General features: G+C 34.1%; 1 protein-coding gene and 1 long non-coding RNA gene across 2 annotated transcripts; both read right to left on the minus strand.

Moving 5' to 3' along the window:
* Positions 1–16006: 16006 nt before the first annotated feature.
* Positions 16007–17460, minus strand: LOC104218809 (transcription factor PRE6-like). Its single transcript, XM_009769395.2, has 2 exons — positions 16978–17460; positions 16007–16428 (listed from the first exon to the last, which is right to left on the minus strand). The coding sequence occupies exons 1-2, from the start codon at positions 17101–17103 to the stop codon at positions 16276–16278; spliced, it is 279 nt and encodes a 92-aa protein (XP_009767697.1). The 5' UTR covers positions 17104–17460; the 3' UTR covers positions 16007–16275.
* Positions 17461–19061: 1601 nt separating this feature from the next.
* LOC104218810 (uncharacterized) lies at positions 19062–22249 on the minus strand. The gene is made up of 3 exons (XR_011406752.1): positions 21815–22249; positions 20636–20755; positions 19062–19400 (listed from the first exon to the last, which is right to left on the minus strand). It is a non-coding gene; the product is annotated as an uncharacterized lncRNA (long non-coding RNA).
* Between the last annotated feature and the right edge of the window lie 3167 nt (positions 22250–25416).

The raw sequence follows: 25416 nt of genomic DNA on the forward strand, positions 1-25416 counted from the left end.
CAATATGTGGTATTTGCAAACAAACAGTCCATGTTACAAAGTGTGTAAGTAAAAGACGCTCAACATAATCCTTAAGCACAAACAGCAGAAGCTGTAATTGAGGAGGAGCAATTGTTTTAGAGCAACTGAAGCAAAGGAGGAGTGTTGATGATTTGCTTCAGTTACTATTGCATTTTTTTAGCATAATAAGTTAGCTAAATTTTAGGATAAATCTACTTTTTTGAATTCAAATTTCAGTTAGATTTTTCAGGTTTGTTGAGATATTTTAATTTTTTTGAATTTTTGTTATGCAGATTTTCTGCAGATTATGTTCCTAATTGGCTATTTAAAACCTTGTTATGCTTAATAAAATTATTAAGAGACATTTTTAATATTTACTTTTAATTATTTTGTTGCCCCATCGTTTAAAAAACCAACATAAGGCTACCCTAATATATGCACCGTGATGTAATGCATCTAAGTTAAGAATTGACCATGTCATTCTGTTTTGGAGGATTAAGAGATTTTCGAAGTTTACTGAGGTATCTGTAAATAATCAATTGAGGGTTTGGAGAATGAAGCAGAGCATAACTTAGATATGACTTTTTTGGTTTTTTTGTTCAATCGATGTTTGAGAATTAGTTTCGGTAGTATTTTTCTGTAATAGAAGCATTTCAGGGCTTTTTTCATGAATAATGGGTAATTGTCTTCCTATTGGTGCTTTTGTCTTTGTCTTTATCTTAATTTGCGACAAAATTGTAGTACTAGAATGAAGTGTGCCAGAAAAAAGTAGAATTGATACAGAGCAATCATATATCTAGAGCAATTATATTTCTGATCCAAGTTCTGGATTAAGGCAAACTTAGATTGAATGCACCCCTTTCAGTATACCGGAGCCAACTAATCTTATTTGAGCGTTTGGTAATGGATTGGAACAATGGCGTTACGCAGAAAACAGAACTATTAGACCACAAAAAGAGTATAACTTTGTTCTAAGTGGTGGTGTTGAGTTTTTAAAATATGTGCACGTTACTATTGTGATCTGTATTTGTTGGTATGTCCATCTTCTCCCTCATTGTGGAGAAATGGAGCATTATGATGTTTTAGACTTCAATACCACACAAGAGGGGGGTTGATTTGTGTGGTGATCAATTTTTTGCTTAAACTGATTATGGAAAGACTGGGTTCTTCTATGTGTTCCTTCTGCTACTGTTGCGGAATAATAAATGTAGACAATAAAGAACACAAGTATATTTACGTGGAAAACACCTGGCTCAAAAGGTGAAAACCACGACCTACTACTCAGTAGGATTTTCTCAAACACTTCACTAAATTACTAAGCCAAAACAGCATTTACAAAACTCTTTATAAACCTAAGGATTACCTCTAATCCCGTTGTAGTAACCAGCCTCTAACTATTGCGACAACTTCAAGTTAACTCTAACATGAATACTCAAAGTACCTATTATAATTGCTTCTAGATAAAGCTGAAAAGTACAATATGAAAACACCTACTACAATTGAACTAGAAATAAAGAAGACACATAAAACTCTTTATGGAACTGGTTTTTCAATTTGGTTCATGTAGCTTCAGGTTTGCACACTTGAATCACACACGAACTGCTTGCAAAAAGCCTTGCTATTTTGCTCTCAATTCACGTTTAACTTCTGCAGTTTTGTGTAACATTTGTAATGTGAGAACATCCTGCAATTTATAGAGTTAGCAGATGAAGAAATAACTAGAGTTATGATGCAACTCTTCCTTAGTGGAAGAGTTCTAGTTGATCTCAACTTCTAACTCCTTCCCTATATTGGATAATGTTCTCTTTGGGTAAGGAGTCCTTCTCCTTATCAATTATGCAACCTTTTTGATCCGGAGATATTAAATACATTAAGTTAAGCTTATCTCCTTCACATGCTCGAATCTGCCCGTTTTTGTGCACCTGAAGGATGGACTTGAGGTATGGACCTGGTTCATGCCTGAGTTCCTTTGTCAGTCTTCAAAACTAACCTTTACTTGGGCCAAAAAATTTTCCCTTTTTGATAATGACAAACTCTGTGCTTTTCATAAGCATAGGCCCTATTTCAACTCAGCTCAACAACAACAGAATGTTAGAAACATTTTTCCTTTTTATTACTTATCATCAAGGACCAGGTACATTAGGTTATAAGCATCATTGTTCAAAGTGTAAACATCACTTGTTTAAAGCACAACCTTTTTCCCCCTTTTGGTATCATCGAACAGTTGCATAAAAATATGAGATAACCAGATTTTAAAGCTTACTCCAATAGGGTTACTTCAAATGCAATCATGGATTAATCATCATAGATCAAGTTAAGAATTTTAACTATCAAAAAAATATAAACAAATAGTTAGAGCAAAAATAGTGAATTTCATTGATGATTGATAAGATTCTACCACAAAGCATAAGAAGAAATAAAAATATTGAAAATATGAGCAAAATAAACAAAATGTCTCGAACTGGGTCACTAGTTGATCTACACTAGGCTAGGAGGTTTAAGGCTGGGAAGAACTAGGTACTTGGTTTTTGACTTGGAGGAGTTTCAGCATACCTTGAAGAATGCCATCATCCTTCTCTTTTTCTCTTGCCAACTTAGTTGTGAGAGCATCTCTCTCGGTCTCCATCTCAACCAACCTCTTCTTCAGCCTTTCAATCTCAGCATCCTTAGCCCCACTTTCTTGCACCAAGGCTCTGACCTTAATATTCACTGATATCTTTTTGGATGAACTAGGTTCTTTAGGAGTGACATTGACTTCATAATCGCAAGCAAGCAGAGTATTAACCCAAAAATGATCCATGTTTGTACTAACCTCCCACTTTTTCATAGGTGCATTGAAATGTGCAAGCACAGATGTGAGAATGAATCCATAGGGAATGGTATGAGTTTTGGTCCATTGATAACTCTATCAAGAAGTTGGATTATAGCTTTCAGTCAGTTTCTTCAGCAGGTCTGTAAGGGTTTCCTCTACAGATGAACTGGGTTCATCTCCCCAAACAACCATTGCACCTGCATCTTTGGTTAAACTCACAGGAACGGGTGAAGAATCAGCCACTCTTATCCTCTTTCCCCTCACAGTACTCCTAGCACCCTTGCTCTCCTTTATTTCTTTTTCATTTTTACCACCAACGTCTCCAGATTCTGTAGTCTTAACTCATGCTATAGATCCTACAAATCTATTCTCCAAATTTGCAGCAACTTTAGAAATTGTCCCAGGAGAAACTTTAGAATCGGAAGATACCTGTTCAATTTCGGAAGAACTAATTTCTTCCCCCTTAATAGCAGACTTAAATGAATCTTCAGATTTCATGAATTTTTCTTCCCTACCTACTTTCAATTCTTGTTTATTTTTTTGGTCCACTCTCATTCAGCGACAATCTTAAGAGCCATCATCTTTACTCAAATTTTCTTAGAGATTGATGTGGTTGAAAGAGTGGTAGAATGTGTGAAAGTGGTTTTCTGTGGTGGTGATGAAGGATTTCTCAGAGGTGTTTGACATATCTGGGCTAGGGTATGGAAGAGAAGAGAATTAGATTGTGTTTGGAAGATGAAAGAAGAATGAGAGTTTTTTTTTGATGACTTGAGAGAGATAAATTAAGGAATACACTAAAGCCGATCAATATATAGAGGACTAATTAATGGGGTAAAGACAACTTTTCAGACTCTTAGAAGTCTAATCAAACTGAATTTCAGTTTTGAAGAGACGTTGGAGTGTATCCCTAGAATCTAGGTACTTCCATTTGGTTGGGACTCTTTTGAATGGAACTGATTCACTTGTAACAGATAAGTCCAAAAGGAGTTTGGAATTAGGTAGGACTCTGCTCATGATCCAAATATAATTATTTCAAATTATGCAGAGTGTAGAAAACATACCAATTTATCTTGATGAAGCAGGTTCTTCACTGAAAATTCTCTTGTGTAAGTCTAAATTTGCCAAAACAGAGAAAATATCATTAGAGATTAATGAGTCATTTTAGCACATGGCACAAGAGTATACTATGGAAAGTATGAGACTAAGTAAGATTTAATCTAATTATACACAATTTACAGACTTTCTAACCAAAAAAAAATTCAACTTTTTTTTCATTTTTTTTGTTTAACCATGAACTGGTCCTTTTAGGTAATCTTAATCATCCCTAGTTCCAACATGTTCCTCTCAAAGTGATCTCTACTTAAGGCTTTTGTGAAGATGTCAGCAATTTGCTTGTCAGTAGCACAAAACCCTACAGTGATCAAGCCTTTCTCATAGTTGTCCCTCAAAAAAATGGTACCTAAAATCTATTTGCTTAGTTCTCTTATGATGAACCGGTTTCTTTGTCATACTAATAGTACTAGTGTTATCACAAAAAATAGATATGCAACCAACATCAATTCCAAAGTTCAATAATTATTGTTTGATCAACAGCAATTAAGCACAACATGAAGCAACAGCAACATAATCTGCTTCAGCAGTAGATAAGGCCACTGAACTTTGCTTTTTGGTAGCCCATGATATAAGACATGAATAAGGAAGTATGCCATACCTGAGGTGCTCTTCCTATGCACAAGGAAACCTGCGTAATTAGCATCAGCATATCCCACTAGGTTAAAATTACTACCTTTTGGATACCAAAGGCAAATGTCAGTGGTGCCTTTCAAGTATCTCAATATTTTCTTGATAGCAGTCACGTGGTACTTCTTTGGATTTGCCTGAAATCGAGCACAAAGACCTATACTGAAAACAATGTTAGGTCTGCTAGCAGTAAGATACAAAAGAGAACCAATCATTCCCCTATACAACTTCTGATCAACAGATGAACCAGGTTCATCTATATCTAATTTCGTAGATGTTGCAATAGGAGTGTCAATTTATTTGGATGTTCCTTCCTGGTTTTGTTACTGAGGAATAGGTTCATGGACAACTTCCATCAAGGTTTGAGGATCAGTTCCTCTCTAATCAGTTCCCCCTGTCATGTTGCCCTGGGTGGAAGGACCTGTTCCATCATATGTTCCTTCCTGTGATGTATTTTCAGGTTGGATTGTGGTTTCACCATTTAAATTTCTTATCAGCCCAATCTCTTCATTTCTTGTTCCTGCCTCTCAGAAAATATGTTAGTTTTTTTTAAAAAAAAATTACATATACAATTTTTTTTCTACACACACAGTTCTTTTACTGTATATCTTATAAGCTTTACTATGTGAAGAATATCCCAAGAATACTCCCTCATCACTTCTGGGATCATACTTACCTAGGGAGTCTTTGCCATTATTGTGCACAAAGCACTTGCATCTAAATGCCCTAAGATGGGATATATTTAGCTTTCTCCCTTTATGTGACTCATAGAGAATATTCTTAACAAGAGGTCAAGTCATGCAACTACTTATGATGTAGCATGCAAAAATTTAGCAAACTTAGCATTTTCAAATTAAATTCCATGATCAGACCTAATTGATGCAAGTTACCCAGTTGTTTCTGAGTTTTTCTAACAAATGAAGTAAACATGTCAAATGCTTCATCTTTAGATGTTAAAAACAATGTCCAAGTAAACCTAGAGAAATCATCAACAAGCACCATCACATATCTTTTACCGCCTCTGCTTAATGTTCTCATTGGACCACAGAGATCCATATGGACCAGTTCCATCGTTCTAGTGGTGCTTACCACTTTCTTGCATTTAAAAGAGGATCTTACCTACTTCCCCCGTGCACAAGCATCACAAACTTTGTGTTCCTTGAACTTGATGTTAGGCAGCCCTATCACCAGATCCTTGGAGACTAATTTGTTGAGTTGACTCAGACTTGCATGCCCAAGTCTCTTGTGCCAAAGGAGGGGATCATTGTCCAACACACTTAAGCAAGTGAGTTCATTTTCTGAAAGTGTGGACAAATGTACAGTGTATGTATTGTTTACTCTTTTTCCCTGCAAAACAATCTTGTCAGTAGTAAGATTAATCACAAAACATTTGGAAGAGGTGAATGCTACCAAGTTACCTCTATCACACACTGATTAGATTGTAATTTAGGCCATCTATCAAGTAGACATTCTCAAAAGAGTGAAAATCAGACTTACCTACCTTTCCAACCCTAATGCTCTCACATTTCTTCCCATTTCCAAAGGAGACATTACCTTCTTTGAGGTCCTCAAGTGAAAGGAACTGGTTCTTGCTTCCTGTCATATGCTTTGAGCAGCCACTATCCATGTACCATATTTGGTTGCTCCCCTTCACTTGGACCCGCAAAAGGAAATCAATGGTTAGTCTTAGGAACCCAAACTAGTTTGGGTCCCTTTCCATAGGCAAAAGGGTGAATCAGATTCTTTTTAGCCTAACCTGGCAGCCTATTTTTCCCTTGAACAAATTCTTTATTCTTTTGAATCGTCTTTTCTTTTGCAATACATTCACTTTTATAGTGACCAGTTTTACCACCGTGTGTGCAAATTTTGTTCTCAGAAAGTGTGAGGTACCTACTTTTGGGATCCCACTTAGGTACAGGGGTCCCGTAGCCAAGTCCTCTCTTGTTGCTACTATGGTGTTCGTATAGCTATGAAACCGCATCGGAAGACCTGTTCCATTTATAGGTTCTGTCAAGCTCATGCTTGACCTTGATCAGATCCACCTTTAGGACTCTTATCTGCTCATCTCTTTTGTACATCTCATCTTTCATTTTTCCTATATTTTCTTCTAAAGTGAGTTATATGTGATCAGTTTTCTTTTTACCAGTTCCTAATTTCAATTTAAGATTTTCAGATCTAAGCTTTAGGATGGTTGTGTCAAGTTCATGAACCTGGTTCTTTAACTCAACATTTTTACTATCACTTTCACCAGCCCTAGTTCCAGATTTTTGCACTTAGCTTTCAAAATCACACGCTCCTTAGACAGTTGTTCCTTTTCATTATTTAGATCCTCAGATTCATCAATGAAATCCAGGAGTAACTCAAATAGCCTTTCTTTAGACATAAATTTAATCTTGTTTTTGAGATGAATTATACTTACCTCAAATTCTTCATTAGATTCTCCAATTTCCATAAGTGCTTGTTCATTTCCATCTTCTTCCTCTGAGTCCTCATCTGAGCTTTCTCCCCAGACAGTAACCATAGCCTTTGTTGATCCTTTATTCTTCTTGGGTTGAACATGTTCCTTCGTTCAGCTCTTTTCTTCTTCCATTCAATTTTCCATTGAGGGCAGTTTTTGATGTGGTGATCAGTCTTTCCACACTTGTAACACCCCTCATTGGTTTATTTTTTAGGAACCCTTAGTTTGTTGTATCTTCTACTTCTTGAAGGACCCTTTCTTCTCATTAGGTACTTCTTGAAGTCCTTTTTGATCATGGTCATTTCATCCTCCTCTAGATCAGCACCTTCACTGATTCTGAATGTCAGGCTCCTTTCCTTCTTGGGTGCATCCATCTTCATGGTTTGCCTTCTAAGTTCATAGGCAGTAAGATTTTCAATTAGCTCATCCAACTTAAGAGTGGCAATGTTCTTTAATTCCTGAATAGCAGTGATTTTGCTTTCCCAAGAGACTGGTAGAACCCTTATCAAAATCTTCTCAACTTTGTATTCTTCAAGAATAACCCTTCTAAGAGACTTAGGTTCATTTGTCAGTGTGGTAAACCTTGTATACATCTCCTGGATGGTTTCCCCTTCCTTCATGGTGAAATTCTCATATTGAGAATACAACACTGTTCCTCTGGACCTCGTCACTTGAGGTGTTCCTTCATGAGAGAACAATTCTATTTTTGACTCGCCCCCGGCTACGTATCCTTTGGACCCTTACTTGCAAAGTGTCCTAGATATCCTTAGCAGTTGTACAACTTTGAATTTTATTGTACTCGTCTGGACCAAGTTCACACACAAGCCATTTATTGGCCTTATCATTCTTTTTCCATTTCCTCAAGTCCTCAACATTGTAGTCAACTCTTGTTTTTGGCACATCTACTCTTTCAGCATTCTTCTTCATGGTAGCCAGGGGACCATCAGTGACAATGTCCCATAGCTGATAGTCTTCTCCGATGATGTGATCTCTCATTCTGTTTCTCCACCAAGAGTAGTACTAGCCATTAAAGAGTGGAGGCCTATCAGTGGATTACCCTTCCCAGTTTCCAGGTGGTGCGCTCATTTTGATCTGTTCCTAAGGTGTTAGCCTCTTTAAGGATAACCTTCTCTGATACCAATTGATGTTTTATACTTCAATACCACACAAGAGGGGGGATGGGTGATTTGTGTGGTGGCCAAATTTTCGCTTAAACTGATTATGGAAGGACCTGATACTTCAATATGTTCTTTCTGCTATTGTTGTGGAATAATAAATGTAGAAAGTAAAGAATACAAGTATTTTTACGTGAAAAACACCCGGCTCAAAAAGTGAAAAAATCATGACCTACTACTCAGTAGGATTTTTCCAAACACTTCACTAAATCACTGAGCCAAAACAACATTTACAAAACTCTTTGTAAACCTAAGGATTACCTCTAATCTCGTTGTAGCAACCAGCCTCTAACTGTTGCGACAACTTCAAGTTAACTCTAACTTGAATACTCAAAGTACATTACAATTGCTTCTAGATAAGCTGAAAGGTACAATATGAAAAAATCTACTACAATTGAACTAGAAATAAAGAAAGACACATAAAACTCTTTATGGAGCTGGTTCTTCAATCTGGCTCATGTAGCTTCAGGTTTGCACACTTGAATCACACACGAACTGCTTGCAAAAAGCCTTGCTATTTTGCTCTCAATTCACGTTTAACTTTTGCATTTTGTGTAACACTTGTAATGTGAGAACATCCTGCAATTTATAGAGTTAGTAAATGAAGAAATAACTAGAGTTTTGATGCAACTCTTCCTTGGTGGAAGAGTTCTAGTTGATCTCAACTTCTAACTCCTTCCCTATCTTGAATAATGTTCTCTTTGAGTAAGGAGTCCTTCTCCTTATAAATTATGCAACCTTTTCGATCAGGAAATATTAAATACACCAAGTTAAGCTTATCTCCTTCACGTGCATCCCACATGCTCGAATGTGCCCATTTTTGTGCACCTGAAGGATGGACCTGGTTCATGCCTGAGTTCTTTTGTCAGTCTTCAAAACTAACCTTTACTTGGGCCAACAAATTTTTCCTTTTTGATGATGACAAACTCTATGCTTTTCATAATCTTAGGCCCTGTTTCAACTCAGCTCAATATCAACACAATGTTAGAAATATTTCTCCTTTTTATCACTTATCATCAAGGACCTGGTACATTAGGTTATAAGCATCACTGTTCAATTTGTAAACATCACTTGTTTAAAGCACAACCTTTTTCCCCCTTTTGGCATTATCGAAAAGTGGCATAAAAAATATGAGATAACCAGATTTTAAAGCTTACTCATGGCCAATGGGGCTACTTCAAAGGTTTGAGCAAAAGTTACCGAGTTCACGAGAACCCACACCCTTAAAGCTGGATCCGCCCCTGCAAGTGTGTGACATAGTGGTTAATGAAGCGGACCGAGAACCATAGTTTCAGGTTCAAATCTCAACGGAAACAAAAGATAATAGGAGATTTCTTCCCATCTACTTAAGCCTTGGTGCATGGTCAGAGTTACTTGGTACCTATACTCTGATTTATTACCAGACGGGCTTCTAGCTCAACACAAAACTCTGTATGTGGACGGAGGGGGGTACATGCACCCATGCGCTGGGATTTTCAGAGAACTTAAAATCTCCTGTCGTTTATTTAGTGCATTCCCTTGAGGACTATGATGTTTCCTCAGGAATTGTTAATGGACTATTTTCTGGTGTTTCTGCTGAGGCATTTCTGAAAGACAACAAGAAATGGAAGAAACATGCAAGTGCTTATAATAATATATCAACAAACTCATTGACACACAACAACGTTATGGACATGAATGCATGACTTAGGAGGTTTTGTTGTTGCACTACAGTCTCCAAAGTTGTGTAATGAATGTTATGTCAACAATAGCCAAGAAAAAATTGCGACTTATTAATTATCTGTGAATGAGGACTGATCAGTATCTATCATGACTGATATGGTCTTCTTTCATATGACATAGTGTTATCTAGGATACTTGTGTTAATTTCTTTCCGACACTTCTAGATTGTTTTTTAAGAATACTAGTTGTAATCTTGATTTCCTTGAGCCGAGGGTCTATTGGAGACAAACCTCTCTACCCCACAAGGGCGGGGTAAGCAGGCCAATTTATACTCAGAGACTCAAAGCTATCAGTGACTGGTAGGACTTTTAAGAAATGATTTTGGATGTTGGATTTGAGGATTAGAAGGCAGTTTGGTCCCTTTAACTTTCAGCAATTGGATATTCGCAATGTTATTTGCAGTCTCACGAAATGAAAACTTACTTTTGACTAGAGCTGTCTATTGAAGGAAATCGAACGTTATTCCTCCTTTATAGATTATACTAATTTTTTGTACTGCTGTTGCTTGTACAGAAGTTTAATATAGAGGATATATACAAGATCTTTTGTGTAAGAGAAGCAAAAAGAAGCAGAGGCCTTAATGATTAGATCACATTTCCCATTGGGATGTTTGATGTCTTTAGATTCTTGTTTTGCGTAGGTGTGCAAATGGCTACATGGAGAGATAGGATAAGTTTTTGTGAAGTGTGCGAAAACAGAATAATACGGTATCTCAGGTTTATGAATTCCCCAACTTCCACGGCAGGAAACAGTGGTTGAGAAAGGTTAGTAAAGTTCTATTTTTGTTAGTCTGCAACTTGCCTAATATGATCAACATACATCATTCATATAATTACCACGTTCTCTCCTCAACTTGTCATATAATTACAATTAGTACTGAGGCTTAGAGGCAGTGGCGAAGCCACCTGGTCATAAGAGTGGTCAGTTGACCATCCTTGGTTGAATTTACGTTGTGTATATAAGTAAAATATTACGTTTTAGAAGTATATAATACATATTAAACACCCTTTATCGAGAATTTTTTTTCACTTCTTTCAAAATTGAATACCCCTTAAAAAAATTCTTAGCTTTCCCACTAGTTAGAGGTTAGTGTCAAAGGATTGTTATCTTCTTAGGAAGCTTCACGTGAGGTCGCACAATGGAAGATAAGAGAAAATTACTTCATCTGTCTCAATACATATAACGACATTTGAATAACGCATTATTTAAGATATTAACTTGATTTATATGTATTACAATATTAGAAGATAAAATACAAAAAATAATAGAGTAATAAGAAAAAGTCGTTTGACCGAGAACAACGTATTAAAGCCTAAAATTTGTATAATTTAATGTATTTAAAATTTTAAAATTATAAAAGTTAACTAAAATATAATATCATCAAATATTTTGTGAAGCCGCAAAATGAAAAATATTGTATATATAAATTGAAACGTAATAAAATCATGCGCATAATTCTGTATTGCATGGTCCACACCTCTCTTTAGCCAAGCTGCCTCACATGAACCTTATGAAACCCCTAGTTTTGTCAAGCTATACGAAATGGTCCACCAAGGAGTACTACTGCATCTTGAAAATTGAAATGTCTTTTTTTTATATATTTTTTTAAATGTCATTGATCTTCATATACCGAATTAGACTTGACAAGAAGCTTTGGAAGAATGGTCAAGTGACGTGCTTAGTAAATATGACTCTCGGGCATAAATTAGATTTTCTTGTCAAATCCTATAAAAAAAAAATTTAATCATTTGGTATTAAAAATTTGATAGACTGATTAATTTGAATTAACGCCGGATAATCTTATAAGGGAAGTAAAACACTCCAAGGATATACATTCTGGTAAAGCCTAATGATGATACCATTGCCTTTTAGCAATTAATTTTTAACTTTTCCTCTTCATTAGTTAACTGTAAACACTGTGGGGTCACTAAATAAAAGAAATTAAAAAGGAAGAAAACTGAGATCGGAGGAAATAAGAGACAATTGTAGGCGGCAACAACAAATTGGTTTACGAATTGTAAAACCAATTTCCTAGTTGATTTCTGGTTGTGACCAGTATATGCAAATTGCAGATTTGCAAGTTGAAGAAACCAATCTTCTGATTGGTCGGAGAGTGCAACAACTTTTCCTATAAATTGAAGTGTTTCGTTTAGTTTCAAGAACACCAAATCAGAGAGAGCGCAATAGAGCGTAGAGAGAGTAATTCACAGATTCTAATCTGTGAGATAAATAATAAGTGTGAGTAGTATTGTAGTGAAGTATTTAAAATAAAGAGTGTTATTTTTTTTCGAAGTTGTAGTAGTCTCTTGACACTACTAAGTCGTAATATTATAGTGGAAATATTGCTCCGCTCGGATATTGTATTTTACCCCGTTAGAAGAGTTGGTGTCTTTGTTACTCTCTTGTGTTATTGTGATTTATCGTGGATATTATTTCTGGGCGAGATTATTATATTTTCCCAACAACGTGGTATTAGAGCCATGGCAAATAATGGTTCGTTGTCTTTTCAGTATCCCTGTCTCACAAAAGATAATTATGAAAAATGGTGTCTACGTATAAAAGCCATTCTTGGCTCCCAGGATATGTGAGAAATCATAGACAGAGGATATGCAAAATCCGATAATGAGGAAGCTCTGCCTCAAAATGAAAAAGATGTCTTGGCAAAAACAAGGAAAAAGGATCAACAAGCCCTCACGCTCATCCACCAATGTTTGAGAAGGTGGCAGATACTACCACCTTAAAGGAAGCTTGGGAGATTTTAAAATTCTCTCCAAGGAGTTGACAAGGTGAGGAAGGTAAAACTTCAAACTCTAAGGCTGATTTTGAAGTTTTAAAAATGAAAGAATCCGAATTCATTTCGGATTATTGTTCAAAAGTGAAGGCTGTTGTAAATCAACTAAGAAGATATGGGGAGGACATAGAAGATGTCCGTGTGGTAGAAAAATTCCTTCGCACTTTAACACATAAATTTGATTTTGTGGTGTGTGCTATTGAGGAGTCTAAAGATTTAGACTCTATGACGGTCATGAAGAAAAGATCAAAAGGAGACAAGAAGTGTCATTGGAGCAACTTCTTAAAACTCATGCATCCTTCAAGGATTATGGAGGTGAAAAGAGCTATCGAGGAAATACACGAGGCCAAAGCTGTGGCGGTCATGGACGAGGAAGAAGTAACGGTAATAACTTCAACAATGAAGTTAAAATGCATCAAACATTCAGAGATCATGGTCGTGGACAAAGAGAAGGAAGAGGACGTGGCTACTACCAAGGAAATAATGGACAAAGGTATGACAAATCAAAAATTGAGTGTTATAATTGTCATAAATTTGGCCATTACTCTTGGGAATGTCGTAGCAATGTTGAAGAAAAAGCTAACCTTGTTGACGACAAGAAAGAAGAAGTTGAGTCAACGTTGTTGATGGCACTCAAGGAAGAAGACAGAGATGATTGCAGCTCGTGGTATTTGGACAATGGAGCAAGCAATCATATGTGTGGATACAAAGAGAAGTTTGTGGAGATCAATAAAACGGTGAGAGGTAATGTGTCCTTTGGAGATACCTCAAAGATTCAAATCGAAGGGACAGGTACAATTTTGATCTCGTGTATTAAAGATGGTAGTCACAAGTTAATTCAAGATGTTTATTATGTGCCAAAATTAAAAAGTAATATTTTGAGTTTGGGCAAACTTCTTGAAAAGGAATATGACATCCACATGAAAAATATGCATCTTTGGCTTAGAGATTCAAGTGAAATTCTAATTGCTAAAGTGCATATGGCAAAGAATAGATTATTTTCTCTGAATCTTAAAACAATTGATGCAAAGTGTTTGAAGGCTAATGTGCAAGATGAATCATGGTGTTGGCATATGAGATTTGGGCACTTGAATTTTGAAGCGCTCAAAACAATGGGAGAAAAGAACATGGTGCATGGAATGCCATCAATCAGCCATCCCAATCAATTGTGTGAAACTTGTCTTCTTGGAAAACATGCAAGGAGGAGTTTTCCAAAGGAGGCCATGTCAAGATCAACCAAACCGCTTCAGCTTGTCCACGATGATGTGTGTCGACCAATCAATCTACCTTCCTTTGGTAAAAGTAAATACTTTTTGCTCTTCATTGATGACTTTAGTAGAATGACTTGAATTTATTTCTTGAACCAAAAATCTGAAGCTTTTGCTGATTTTAAAATTTTTAAAGTACTTGTGGAAAAAGAAAGTGGCTATAAAATAAAAGCTTTAAGGTCCGATAGAGGGGGGATTCACTTCAAAAGAATTTAATGACTTTTGTCAGTCTCATGGAATCTGTCGCCCTCTAACGGTACCTTATTCACCCCAACAAAATAGAGTTGCAGAGAGAAAGAATCGAACGATTCTTAGTATGGCTAGATATATGTTGAAAGCTAAAAGTATGCCCAAAGAATTTTGGGCCGAAGCTGTTTCTTGTGCAGTTTATTTGAACAACAGGTCTCCAACAAGAAATGTTAGAGATCAAACCCCTCAAGAAGTATGGGGTGGAAGAAAATCAAGTGTCAAGCACTTGAGAATCTTTGGGAGCATAGCCTATGCTCATATGCCACATCAAGGGAGAGCAAAGCTTGACGATCGAAGTGTCAAGCATGTGTTTGTTGGCTATGATACGAGTTCAAAAGGCTACAAGCTATACAACCCAAGCAGCGGTAAGGTAGTGGTGAGTCGTGATGTTGAATTTGATGAAGAATTGGCATGGAATTGGGAAACTCAGGAAGAAACTTTCGTATGATTTTCTTCCATACTTTGGTGATGAAGAAGAACCAGAGACCGTAGAACTTGTGCAGGATACAACTCCCCCTCCTTCTCCAATCAATGTTGCATCTCCTTCTTCTCAAGAAAGTTCAAATGAACAACAACAAAAGATGAGGAGTATTCAAGAGCTCTATGATAGCACAAAAGAAGTCACTAATTTTGATTTTTTGTATTGTCTCTTTACCGACAGTGAACCAATAAACTTTGATGAAGCTGTTACAGACAAAAGGTGGAGATAGGCCATAGAGGAGGAGATCGAGTCAACGGAGAAGAATAACACTTGGGAGTTAACAACTCTTCCCAAGGATGATCGAGCAATTGAAGTAGAATTGATATACAAGACAAAGAAGAATGCTGATGGAGAAGTGGAGAGAAACACAGCACGACTTGTGGCTAAAGGCTACAAGCAAAGGCAATGTATTGCCAAGGAAAAAGTAGAGCTCAAATATATGAAGTCTCATGATCAAGTTACGGATATCTTTATAAAGCCTCTTAAGTTTGAAAATTTTCAAAGGCTGAGATCAAGTTTTGGAATGAAAAAAAAAAATTAAAATTAAGGAAGAGATTTGTGAGGTCACTAAATAAAAGAAATTAAAAAGGAAGAAACCTGTGATTGGAGGAAATAAGAGACAATTGTAGGCGGCAACAACAAATTGGTTTACGAACTGTAAAACCAATTTCCTAGTTGATTTCTGGTTGTGACCAGTATATGCAAATTGCAGATTTGCAAGTTGAAGAAACCAATCTTCTGATTGGTTGGAGAGTGCGGCAACTTTTCCTATAAATTGAAGTGTTTCGTTCAGTTTCAAGAACACCAAGAGTGATATTTCTTTTGAAGTTTGTAGTAATCTCTTGACACTACTAAGTCGTAATATTATAGTGGAAATATTGTTCCGTTCGAGTATTGTATTTTACTTCGTTAGAAGAGTTGATATGTTTGTTGCTTCTTGTGTTATTGTGATTTATCGTGGATATTATTTCTGGACGAGATTATTATATTTTCCCAACAAACACTAGTCAGAGCTCCCCAGATACAACACTCAAATTCTATTTCATATGAAATGTTTAGCTATACCTCAAAGTATCAGCAGATACCTAGCATGCGACGTAAAAATCATAGTAAGTTATATAGAATAAAACTAAGGGCAGGATGAAAATAGTCCAATGGATACTCGTTGTAAATTCACTCATGATGTAGCAAAGTTACGTATATCATAGAGCCTAATAGATGAAAAAGAAAGTAACAGAATGACAGATGATAAAATATTTAATACTAATATTTAACAATGGCCATGGGCAAAGAAGCATCAACTCTTGAAATGGATGGATAGAAACCAATAATACTATATATCCAAATTTGCCATATCTAAATATATATATATGTATGACATAGCTGATACTAGCCAGTCTAAATAGAGAGAGAGAGCCAGACTGGGGTCTCTCCTACACTGGCCTAGTGGCCAAACGCAAATTAAATATAACTAGTAATGTAGTTGCATGTCTCTTGCAACAATTTGGAATCCAAAATAACAAGTACAAAATAGAGGTAGCAGTTGAAATTAGTAAGCTTCTAATAATGGCAATTATTGTCACATAAGTAAACTTCTAATAATAGCCCCTTGAGCACTATCACTCTCAGTAGAATCCAAAAGCACCGATAATCGTTCACTTAGGTCTTCCACTTCTCTGTGTAAACTTCTTATATAGTTACATGTCTCTTGCAACACTTTGGATGCTGTAACCTGCTTCAAACCAAATGGTAAGATAAAAGTTAGAATTACTCACGTCATCATATACTAACTAATTAAACCTTTTATTTAATTAACATTAGCTCAAGTAATGCACGTAAATAAATGTGACTCTACCAAGAAATATAATGAAGTGACAAAGAGTCCTATAAATGTGACTACCAAGAAATATTATGAAGTGACAAAAAGTCCTACACCACATGCTGCAACACAGTATTAAATGAGGGCTTGTGGGCATGAGAATATGACCCTCAAACTTATCCTTAAAAAGAAAACGAAGGCCACATAAAATATGAATGGCTTCATGAGAATGTGTGTTCATTTGTGCACAAACAACATGTATATAGTAAGTAATTGAAGAATACATGACAATACCAATTTTTTGCACGATCAGTGTAACTAGGTTAGTTACTAGTTTTATCAGGTTAGCAATATTTAATACGTACTATAGAGATTTATTTATATTATTTTATAAGTGACATTATTGTGTATTACACCAGTCAATACATAGAACTTAAGCTCAAATATATATATTCATGGTACCTTGTCAGAACGCCTATTGCGGATTTCAGGGATAAGAAGTTGTAACTTGGATACCAGATCTGCAATTTGATCATCGCTTATTCTTGAAACTGCTGACTGTCCCGAACGTGATCTTCGACTTGACATTGTCAGGGGAACTGAGAAGGGACTCACAATTCAGACAATATATATACCAGAATGGAAAGAGTTTGTAATTAAGCTGTCAGAGAGAAGTTGTAATAGAATCTTGAATGAATATTATGTGAGTTCTGTGGTGTGGGAGTTTAAAAAGAACAAAGGATAGTAACTGTTTCAGAGACAAGTTATGGACAAAGAGATATGGGAACCAAAAAGAAGAGTAAGAGAGAAACACTAAGCAAGAAGTGTTGGAGGTGAAGATCAATAGACAAGTGCATGGGAGAAAGCTGTGGGCTATTCTTGTTTTTATAGTAAGTTTGAAATATATAGAGAGGAAATACAAGGAATCGGTGAAAGAGAATAAGGAGGCTTGGGTAGGCGGGATGGGTGGTTGATTATTAGCAAATATGATTCATGATTTTGAGTAGAGGATGATTTAGGATTTAAATAATATTTAAGTAATTCACGCACCAAGGGTGTGGCTTAATGGTTAATAAAGTAGGTTGAGAATCATGAGATCTCAGATTTAAATCTCAGCGAAGATAAAAAACTCTAGGTAATTTCTTCTCATCTGTCCAAACTTTGATGAATAAGGTATCTGGTGCTAATGGGAGTTAGCGGATATTCCGTAAAATTAGTCGAGATGCGCGCAAGTTGGACCAGACACTACAATTATAAAAATAAAAAAAAAAGGAATTCAATCCTTAAAATTTTTATTATTAAACTTCAGTTATTTTATCCATATATATATATATATATATATATATATATCTGCCTCTCTTTGTAGCAGGTACAAAAAATTATTGTAGCCGTTGCTTTTTTGTAATAATAAACTTAGTCTTAGTATAAATATGCGGAGCAACATATATAAGGATATAGGTGTATATGTATATATATGTTGAATTGAAGGTGAAAATGGGCTAATAATTATTAGGTTCACACGTCCGTAGTGGATGGGAAGGACTTGATACTGGACAATTCTAACCTTCTTTTGGGTTTGAGTTAAATTCAAAGTTCATTTTCTTAGAACCATTCTAATTTTGGTTTATTTGATCTCGGGCCTACATATTATATTGTCCACGCTTTAATTGACAGGTCTAGGTGTGGGGGGTGTTAGATTCCTATATCGGTAGTAGACGACGAACTTGGTCTCATTATATGACTTTGAACAGTTTTCACCTTAGGAGTAAAATTTTGAATTAAATTAGGTCCAAGATTCATTTTCTGATCAATACTTAGTATAGTTTTCATTACTAGAAATCAAGCAATTTCCGACTGAAATCGGCCGGAAATTAATAATTTCCGATCAAATTTCGACTGATTTTAATTGGATGGAAAAATGATGGTCGCAAACATGTACCAACCGCAATTGATCGGAAATTTTCGACCGAAATTGATCGGAAACTTCAATGCATTGACTGACTCAAACTTTATTTTCCGACCAAAATCGGTCGGAAATTATTAAAAATATTTTTTTTAATTTTCAAATTTCCGACCGAAATCGATCGGAAAATATTAAATCTTTTTTTTTTTAATTTTCATTTTCCGACTGAATTCGGTCAGAAATTTTTAAAAAAAATAATTTTATTTAATTAAATAATTATTTATAAATTATTAACTTATTTAAAAAATAAATATAAATTCATAATTTCCAACCAAATTCGATCAGAAATTTCAATAATCTGGAGAATTTATTTGAAATTTCCGACCGAATTCGGTCGGAAATTATGAATTTCTGGGCAAAAAAAAATAATTTTTCCATCAATTTTCAATAACAAAATACTATCAATTAGAGCTTAAAATAACCAAAACAGTCCTCATTATGAACTACTACCAATTAGAAGCAATATATCACGAAGTGGGCCTGACAAAATTACTCGTGTACTTCATCGAATAAGCACATCCTTCCACGACGATATAACATTCTCTTATTAAGAAACTAGCAAGGGCATTGCACAGTTCTAATCTTGGAAAATAAGAAAAAGATTATGGCTTACTTAAATGTCATAAAACTTCTGTACATGAACTATACTCATGTATATAAACAACTCGAATATCACCTAATTCCAGTAATACAACCAAAATGTGTTATACATATACTCATGCTAAAGCTAAATAAACCTTCATAGTTGAATAATTGATTCCAATTCATCTTACTCCATCCCAGATATCTTCAACTTGAGACAAGTTATTTGCTATTGAAAATCCTTCAGGAGACACACAGACAACAATCAATCCAATCATGAGCGTGAGCTTACCAGCCCGAAAAGCAAAACAAAAAATGAGGATGCAACCTGCAAAATCAACTGGTGGAGTAGGGGATTAGTTAGTTGGATCTTTGTACAACATATATAACAATGATAATAAAAAATCTTGTCACAAGAATATTAAAGAACTCAAATTGTAGATACTACTTAATGCCTTTCCAATATGGAAAATACTTTCTAATAATCACTGTACGATTTAAAGAAAGTAATAGACGTTAATACCTACTTCTACCATGCAAATGCAAGTGCAAGTGCTGGCAGGTGTTCATGTACCAAAGCAACAATCTAAAGTAGCATTATACCTCAGCTGAAGAACAATATCCAAGATCAAACATACATCGATAATGCTTGATAGGCTAATGTTAATTGTATTTTGCGTTCAGGAAGTAAGGACGAATTGCAGGAGTATAAAAAATGTGAAGTATAAGCAGCCTATGATTTCTATACTCACAAATATAGTACAACATCATCCGAGTGTAAACATATTATGCAACTCAACTCGGTTTTCACAGAGTACTAAAAAAGCTGTGAGTTTGTATGCCTTCTAGAAGCTTATGAGAATCCCAGTATATGAAATCTTCTTCAATATCAGTGCTCTCCCTTCTCCTTTAGCTAGCAGTATATTTCAAATTCTGACTTATTTACTTGTCATTTTCTTCTTTCTCCCTAGTAAAATTTAATAAACTTTTTGTGTAGCTGTTGTTAACCTAAATACAAGGAGGAGTGCCACTTCCTAGTAATGCTCAATTTCTCATTACAGACTGAGCCACTGGATTAAGTGACGTAATTTGTAACCTTGAAGAAAAACACACATGAAGACAAACTGAAACTCAATTTCATTTTGCATAACTATCATGTGCAAGGTGTCATTCAAGGTATTACATCTTGTGGAGAAAGCCTTCACTCTATTGAAAACTAAAATTTCAGTACATAAGCAGAATAGCAGTAAGTACCCATTATCCAAGCCCATATAGTCACATCTAACGAAAAAAAGTAAGTAGCTTAGAGAGAGTGAAATCAGACTATTAATATTTTATCACATATAAGTCATCTTGGATTGGTCAATTTTACATCCATATTCTCAGCTATAATTCTCTAATCAATCTAATCATATAGGAAAAATAATCACTAAACGTGCAAAAAGAGAAATAATCCCTTTGTTCATAGGAATTAACAAAAGCAAGACATCTACATTTTAATATGCAAAAACAGGAACCTCATCAAGAAAATCCGCATAAAGCAGGGAAGCAAGAGCAGAAGAGAACTTAATATACCATTATTTATGATCGCGTATAATCATCTTTGTGAAAAATCAAGTAGAAGAAGAGATGCACAGCAAGCCAGAATGAGCGGTCAATTGCATATCAGTTGTTGATCGCCAGAAGCGACTAAACCTGTCGACATCAAAGAATACCATTGAGATATAGGAAATTGAACCAAAGGTTATGATAACCAAGAGAATAAATAAATACAGGTGTTAAATGAATTGGTTTCCAAGATTTACTACAAGGCAACAACTAAGAATAAGAAGTTGGCATCACATTCCATGGATTATTAAGCAATTCTTCACATTTCTTGCAAGCATATATACTACTATATTAAAGAACTCCATAAAATTAAGCTAACAAAGAGAAAAATCTACAGGAGCACTTTACTAATCCATTATTTGTTCAGCTTAAGTGCTACTAATTGGATTTGCATTTGATGATTAGTAAAAAGGGGATATTTTCAGTATTTAGATGGGTACAAAGCTGCAGTGCTTTAAACATGTTCAGAAGCTGGCACATTGCTATTGCTGTGGGATTATATCATACCAAATGTAATTTCAGGATGCTGAAATCATAGCATAGTGTTAACAATGGGCTCAACCTAACGGACCACACGAAGCAACTCCTATTATTAGATAAAGCAACTCCAATCAACATAATCAAATTCATGGCAACTCTCAACCAGCTTTGTTTTCAAATTTAAGCACGAAGCTAACGAAATCTTATAACCACACAAAGAATCTATACTATACTATATACATATACATATATATATATATATATATATATATATATATATATATATATATATCACTTACACAAATGAAAGCAGGGACCAAGTAGGAATACAAATTAAGATAATACATGAGGTCTAAGATATGCTGACACAGAAAAGCCACATATTGATCAAAAGCATTCATCAAACTAGCAAAACAAGAAGTCACATTAGGAATACGATTTTCATATTACTAACATGTTTACTATTACAAATATCAGTTGAACAGCATTGGGGGTGCATTTTTAAGTCACGGGTCATTAAACAGGTCAAATATCATCAGATTCGAGTCTAATGCGCAATTGAGTAAGAAAACAAACACAGCAATGGAGATTGAACATTAGAAACACAATTCACTCCATGTTTCATCCATCTTTATGAAGAAATAGTGCAGATTCGAGAATGTGTACCTAAAACACTCGACCAAATGGAGCTTGAAAAAAACAATAACAAGCAGAAATGAAGATGAAGGAAGTCCAGCTACGATTTTGATAGCAAACAGCAGTGTCGGACTCCACTTTAATCCAGAAACAACTGAGAATCCCATAAATTCTTCAAATGAAGCACGACCGAAATCAAAAAGCTTCTTCTTCTTCTTCTTCTTTTAATCTCTTGTGTGTATGTGATAGAGGAGAGTGTGGAGGTGAGTTAGCCGTTCCACGGGAGCTGAGTGAGAGGTCGAGGAAGAAGAAAGAGGGGAAACGGCGGTAGGGTTTTTTTTGTAGAAATGGGAAGTCTGTTTTTTCGTCTCTGTTGGAAATGAAGGTCTAGGGTTACTAAGAAGGGGGGAGCGTCCGTTTAGGGTCCGTCATATGTTGTGGTTTTCGTTTTAAATTATTTTAATTTATATATAAAATTAAGTGGTCATGTATTTAAACTAATATATATATATATATATATATATATATATATATATATATATATATATATATATATATATATATATATTATATTTAATATTATAAATTATATATATAATATACGCATGTACACAAAATACAATTTAATTCAATTATAGTAATTTTTAATCCAAAATTGAATTTTTAATTGATCCAATTATATTGGGTTGTATCCAATTATATTAAGTTGTATTAATATAATTTAATTCAATTATAATAAGTTTTAATCGAATATAATTGAATTTTCAATTGATCAAAGTATATTGAGTTGTATCCAATTATAGTAAGTTGTATTAATATTATTTAATTCAATTATAGTAAATTTTAATTGAATATAATATAGTATGTATATATATATATATATATATATATATATATACACACTAACTATACTATACTATACTCTTATAGAATATAGCTTATACACACTCTTATATAGCTTATATTGCGACCAACATCTTACATAATATACATATTAAATATTGAATATTAAAATATAGCTTATATACTAAAATAGCCTCTTTATTCCTTCAGGGCAAGAGTAAGGTTTGCGTACACACTACCCTCTCCAGACCCCACCAGTAAAATTTCACTAGGTCGTTGTTGTTGTTGTTAGTGTATGTGTGTGTGTGTATATATATATATATATATATATATACACATAAGTTATATGCGATTAAATCTTACTATAACACATGTAACTGTTGTTGTTGCTAGAACTTAAGTATTAAGATAGCACTACATCTTATAGACATATCTTCTTGAGCCGAGGGTCTTTCGAAAACAGCCTCTCCTTCGGGGTAGGGGTAAGGTCTGCGTACACACTACCCTCCCCAAACCCCACTAGTGGTATTTCACTGGGTTGTTGTTGTCGTTGTTGTTGTACATCTTATAGAACTATATAGTATAGTATAGTATAGTATAGTATAGTATAGTATATACTAAGTTTCATCTTAATATATATATATATATATATATATATATATATATATATACATATCGAATATAGCTTATATACTATACACTAGTATATATATTATACGGAGTATCATATTATATATATTGAATATAGCTTATATACTATACACTTAGTATATATACTAAGTGTATAGTGTATAAGCTATATTCGATATAAAATTACCTTTATTAGATGTGTGTGTGTGTGTGTGTGTATATATATATATATATATATAGTATATTATAGTATATATATATAAGCTATATACGATTAAATCTTACTATAACACATGTAACTGTTGTTGTTGCAAGAACTTAAGTAATAATATAGCACTACATCTTGTAGAACTAATATTCGATATATACTATACTATACTATATATACATCTTAAGATATATATATATATATATATATCAAATATTGCTTATATACTATACACTTAGGGGTCGTTTGGTATGAGGTTTAAGAAGGTATAGGGTGGTATAAAAATTTAATATCACCTTAATACTATGTTTGGTTTGCAAACCGAGTATAGTTATCCCGGTGTTAAAATTAACACCGGGATAACTTATACCTTATGGAGGGTGGGGTAATTAGCACCGGTGTAACTTATACCTTCTTAGAAATTATGCAATTGTCATTCTTAATACAACACACCAAACAGTGAATAAACAACAATCCCAGCATAACTAATCTCAGCATAACTTATCCCAACATAACTTATACCGGCATAATCCGTATTCCAACCAAACGACCCCTTAGTATATATACTATACCGTATTTTATATATCGAATATAGCTTATATACTATACACTTAGTATATATGCTATACTATACTATCCTACATATACATCTTATATGGGTTATCCTTTAACACATGTAAATGTAATTATCAATTTACGGTCGAATCGAACCTAACATTACTTAAGGATACTACTAATGCACTTATACTTAGTGTAATGTCAATCTATAAGCTAATAACAACTAATATACTTACTAATTACTATAAGCGACAGAAAAAAGTTTGTCGGTACTGTTGCATTGGTAAACAATTATTTTTTAGTAGTGTGTATAGTATATAAGCTAGATTCGATATCTACACACACACACATATATATATATATATAGTATATACTATACTATACTTATATATTGAATAAAGCTTATATACTATACACTTAGTATATATACTATATACTATATATCGAATATAGCTTATATACTATACACTTAGTATATATACTATACTATACTATCTTATATATACATCTTATATGGGTTATCCTTTAACATATGTAAATGTAATTATCAATTTACGGTCGAATCGAACCTAATATTACTTAAGGATACTACTAATGCACTTGTACTTAGTGTAATGTCAATCTATAAGCTAATTACAACTAATATACTTACTAATTACTATAAGAGACAGAAAAAAGTCTGTCGGTACTGCTGCGTCGGTAAACAACTATTTTTTAGTAGTATGTATAGTATATAAGCTAGATTCGATATCTATATATATACATATATACCAAATTTATAGAGTATATAAGCTATATAAGATATACATATAATGATTATTAATAGGTCGAATATAGCTTATATACTATACATCTTATATATATGTATACATACATACATACATATATATATATATATATATATATATATATATATATATATATATATATAATTATTTTTAACATAAAGTTATATTTTAATTATATTAAAATTATTTTTCTAACCGAAATCGGTCAAAAATATTTAATTATAACTTATTGCGGTTGGTTAATTAAATATATATAATATTTTATCTTGGGAGGGAAATAATTATTTCAAACTTTCTGACCAGTTTCGGTTGTAAATTTAGAAAAAGTTTAATAAATGATTATTTTTGTACATTATATACAAGTATGATCAAATATTCGACCAATTTCCAACCGAATTCGGTCTGAAATTTGGAAACTTTTTAATAAATAATTATTTTGTACATTATATGCAACTATGATCAAATATTCGATCAATTTCCAACTGAATTCGGTCTGAAATTTGGAAACTTTTTAATAAATAATTATTTTGTACATTATATGCAACTATGACCAAATATTTGACCAATTTTCAACCAAATTCGATCGGAAATTTGAAATTCTTTGA

Source organism: Nicotiana sylvestris, chromosome 4 (assembly GCF_000393655.2).
Source record: "Nicotiana sylvestris chromosome 4, ASM39365v2, whole genome shotgun sequence".
Classification (NCBI taxonomy): Eukaryota; Viridiplantae; Streptophyta; class Magnoliopsida; order Solanales; family Solanaceae; genus Nicotiana; species Nicotiana sylvestris.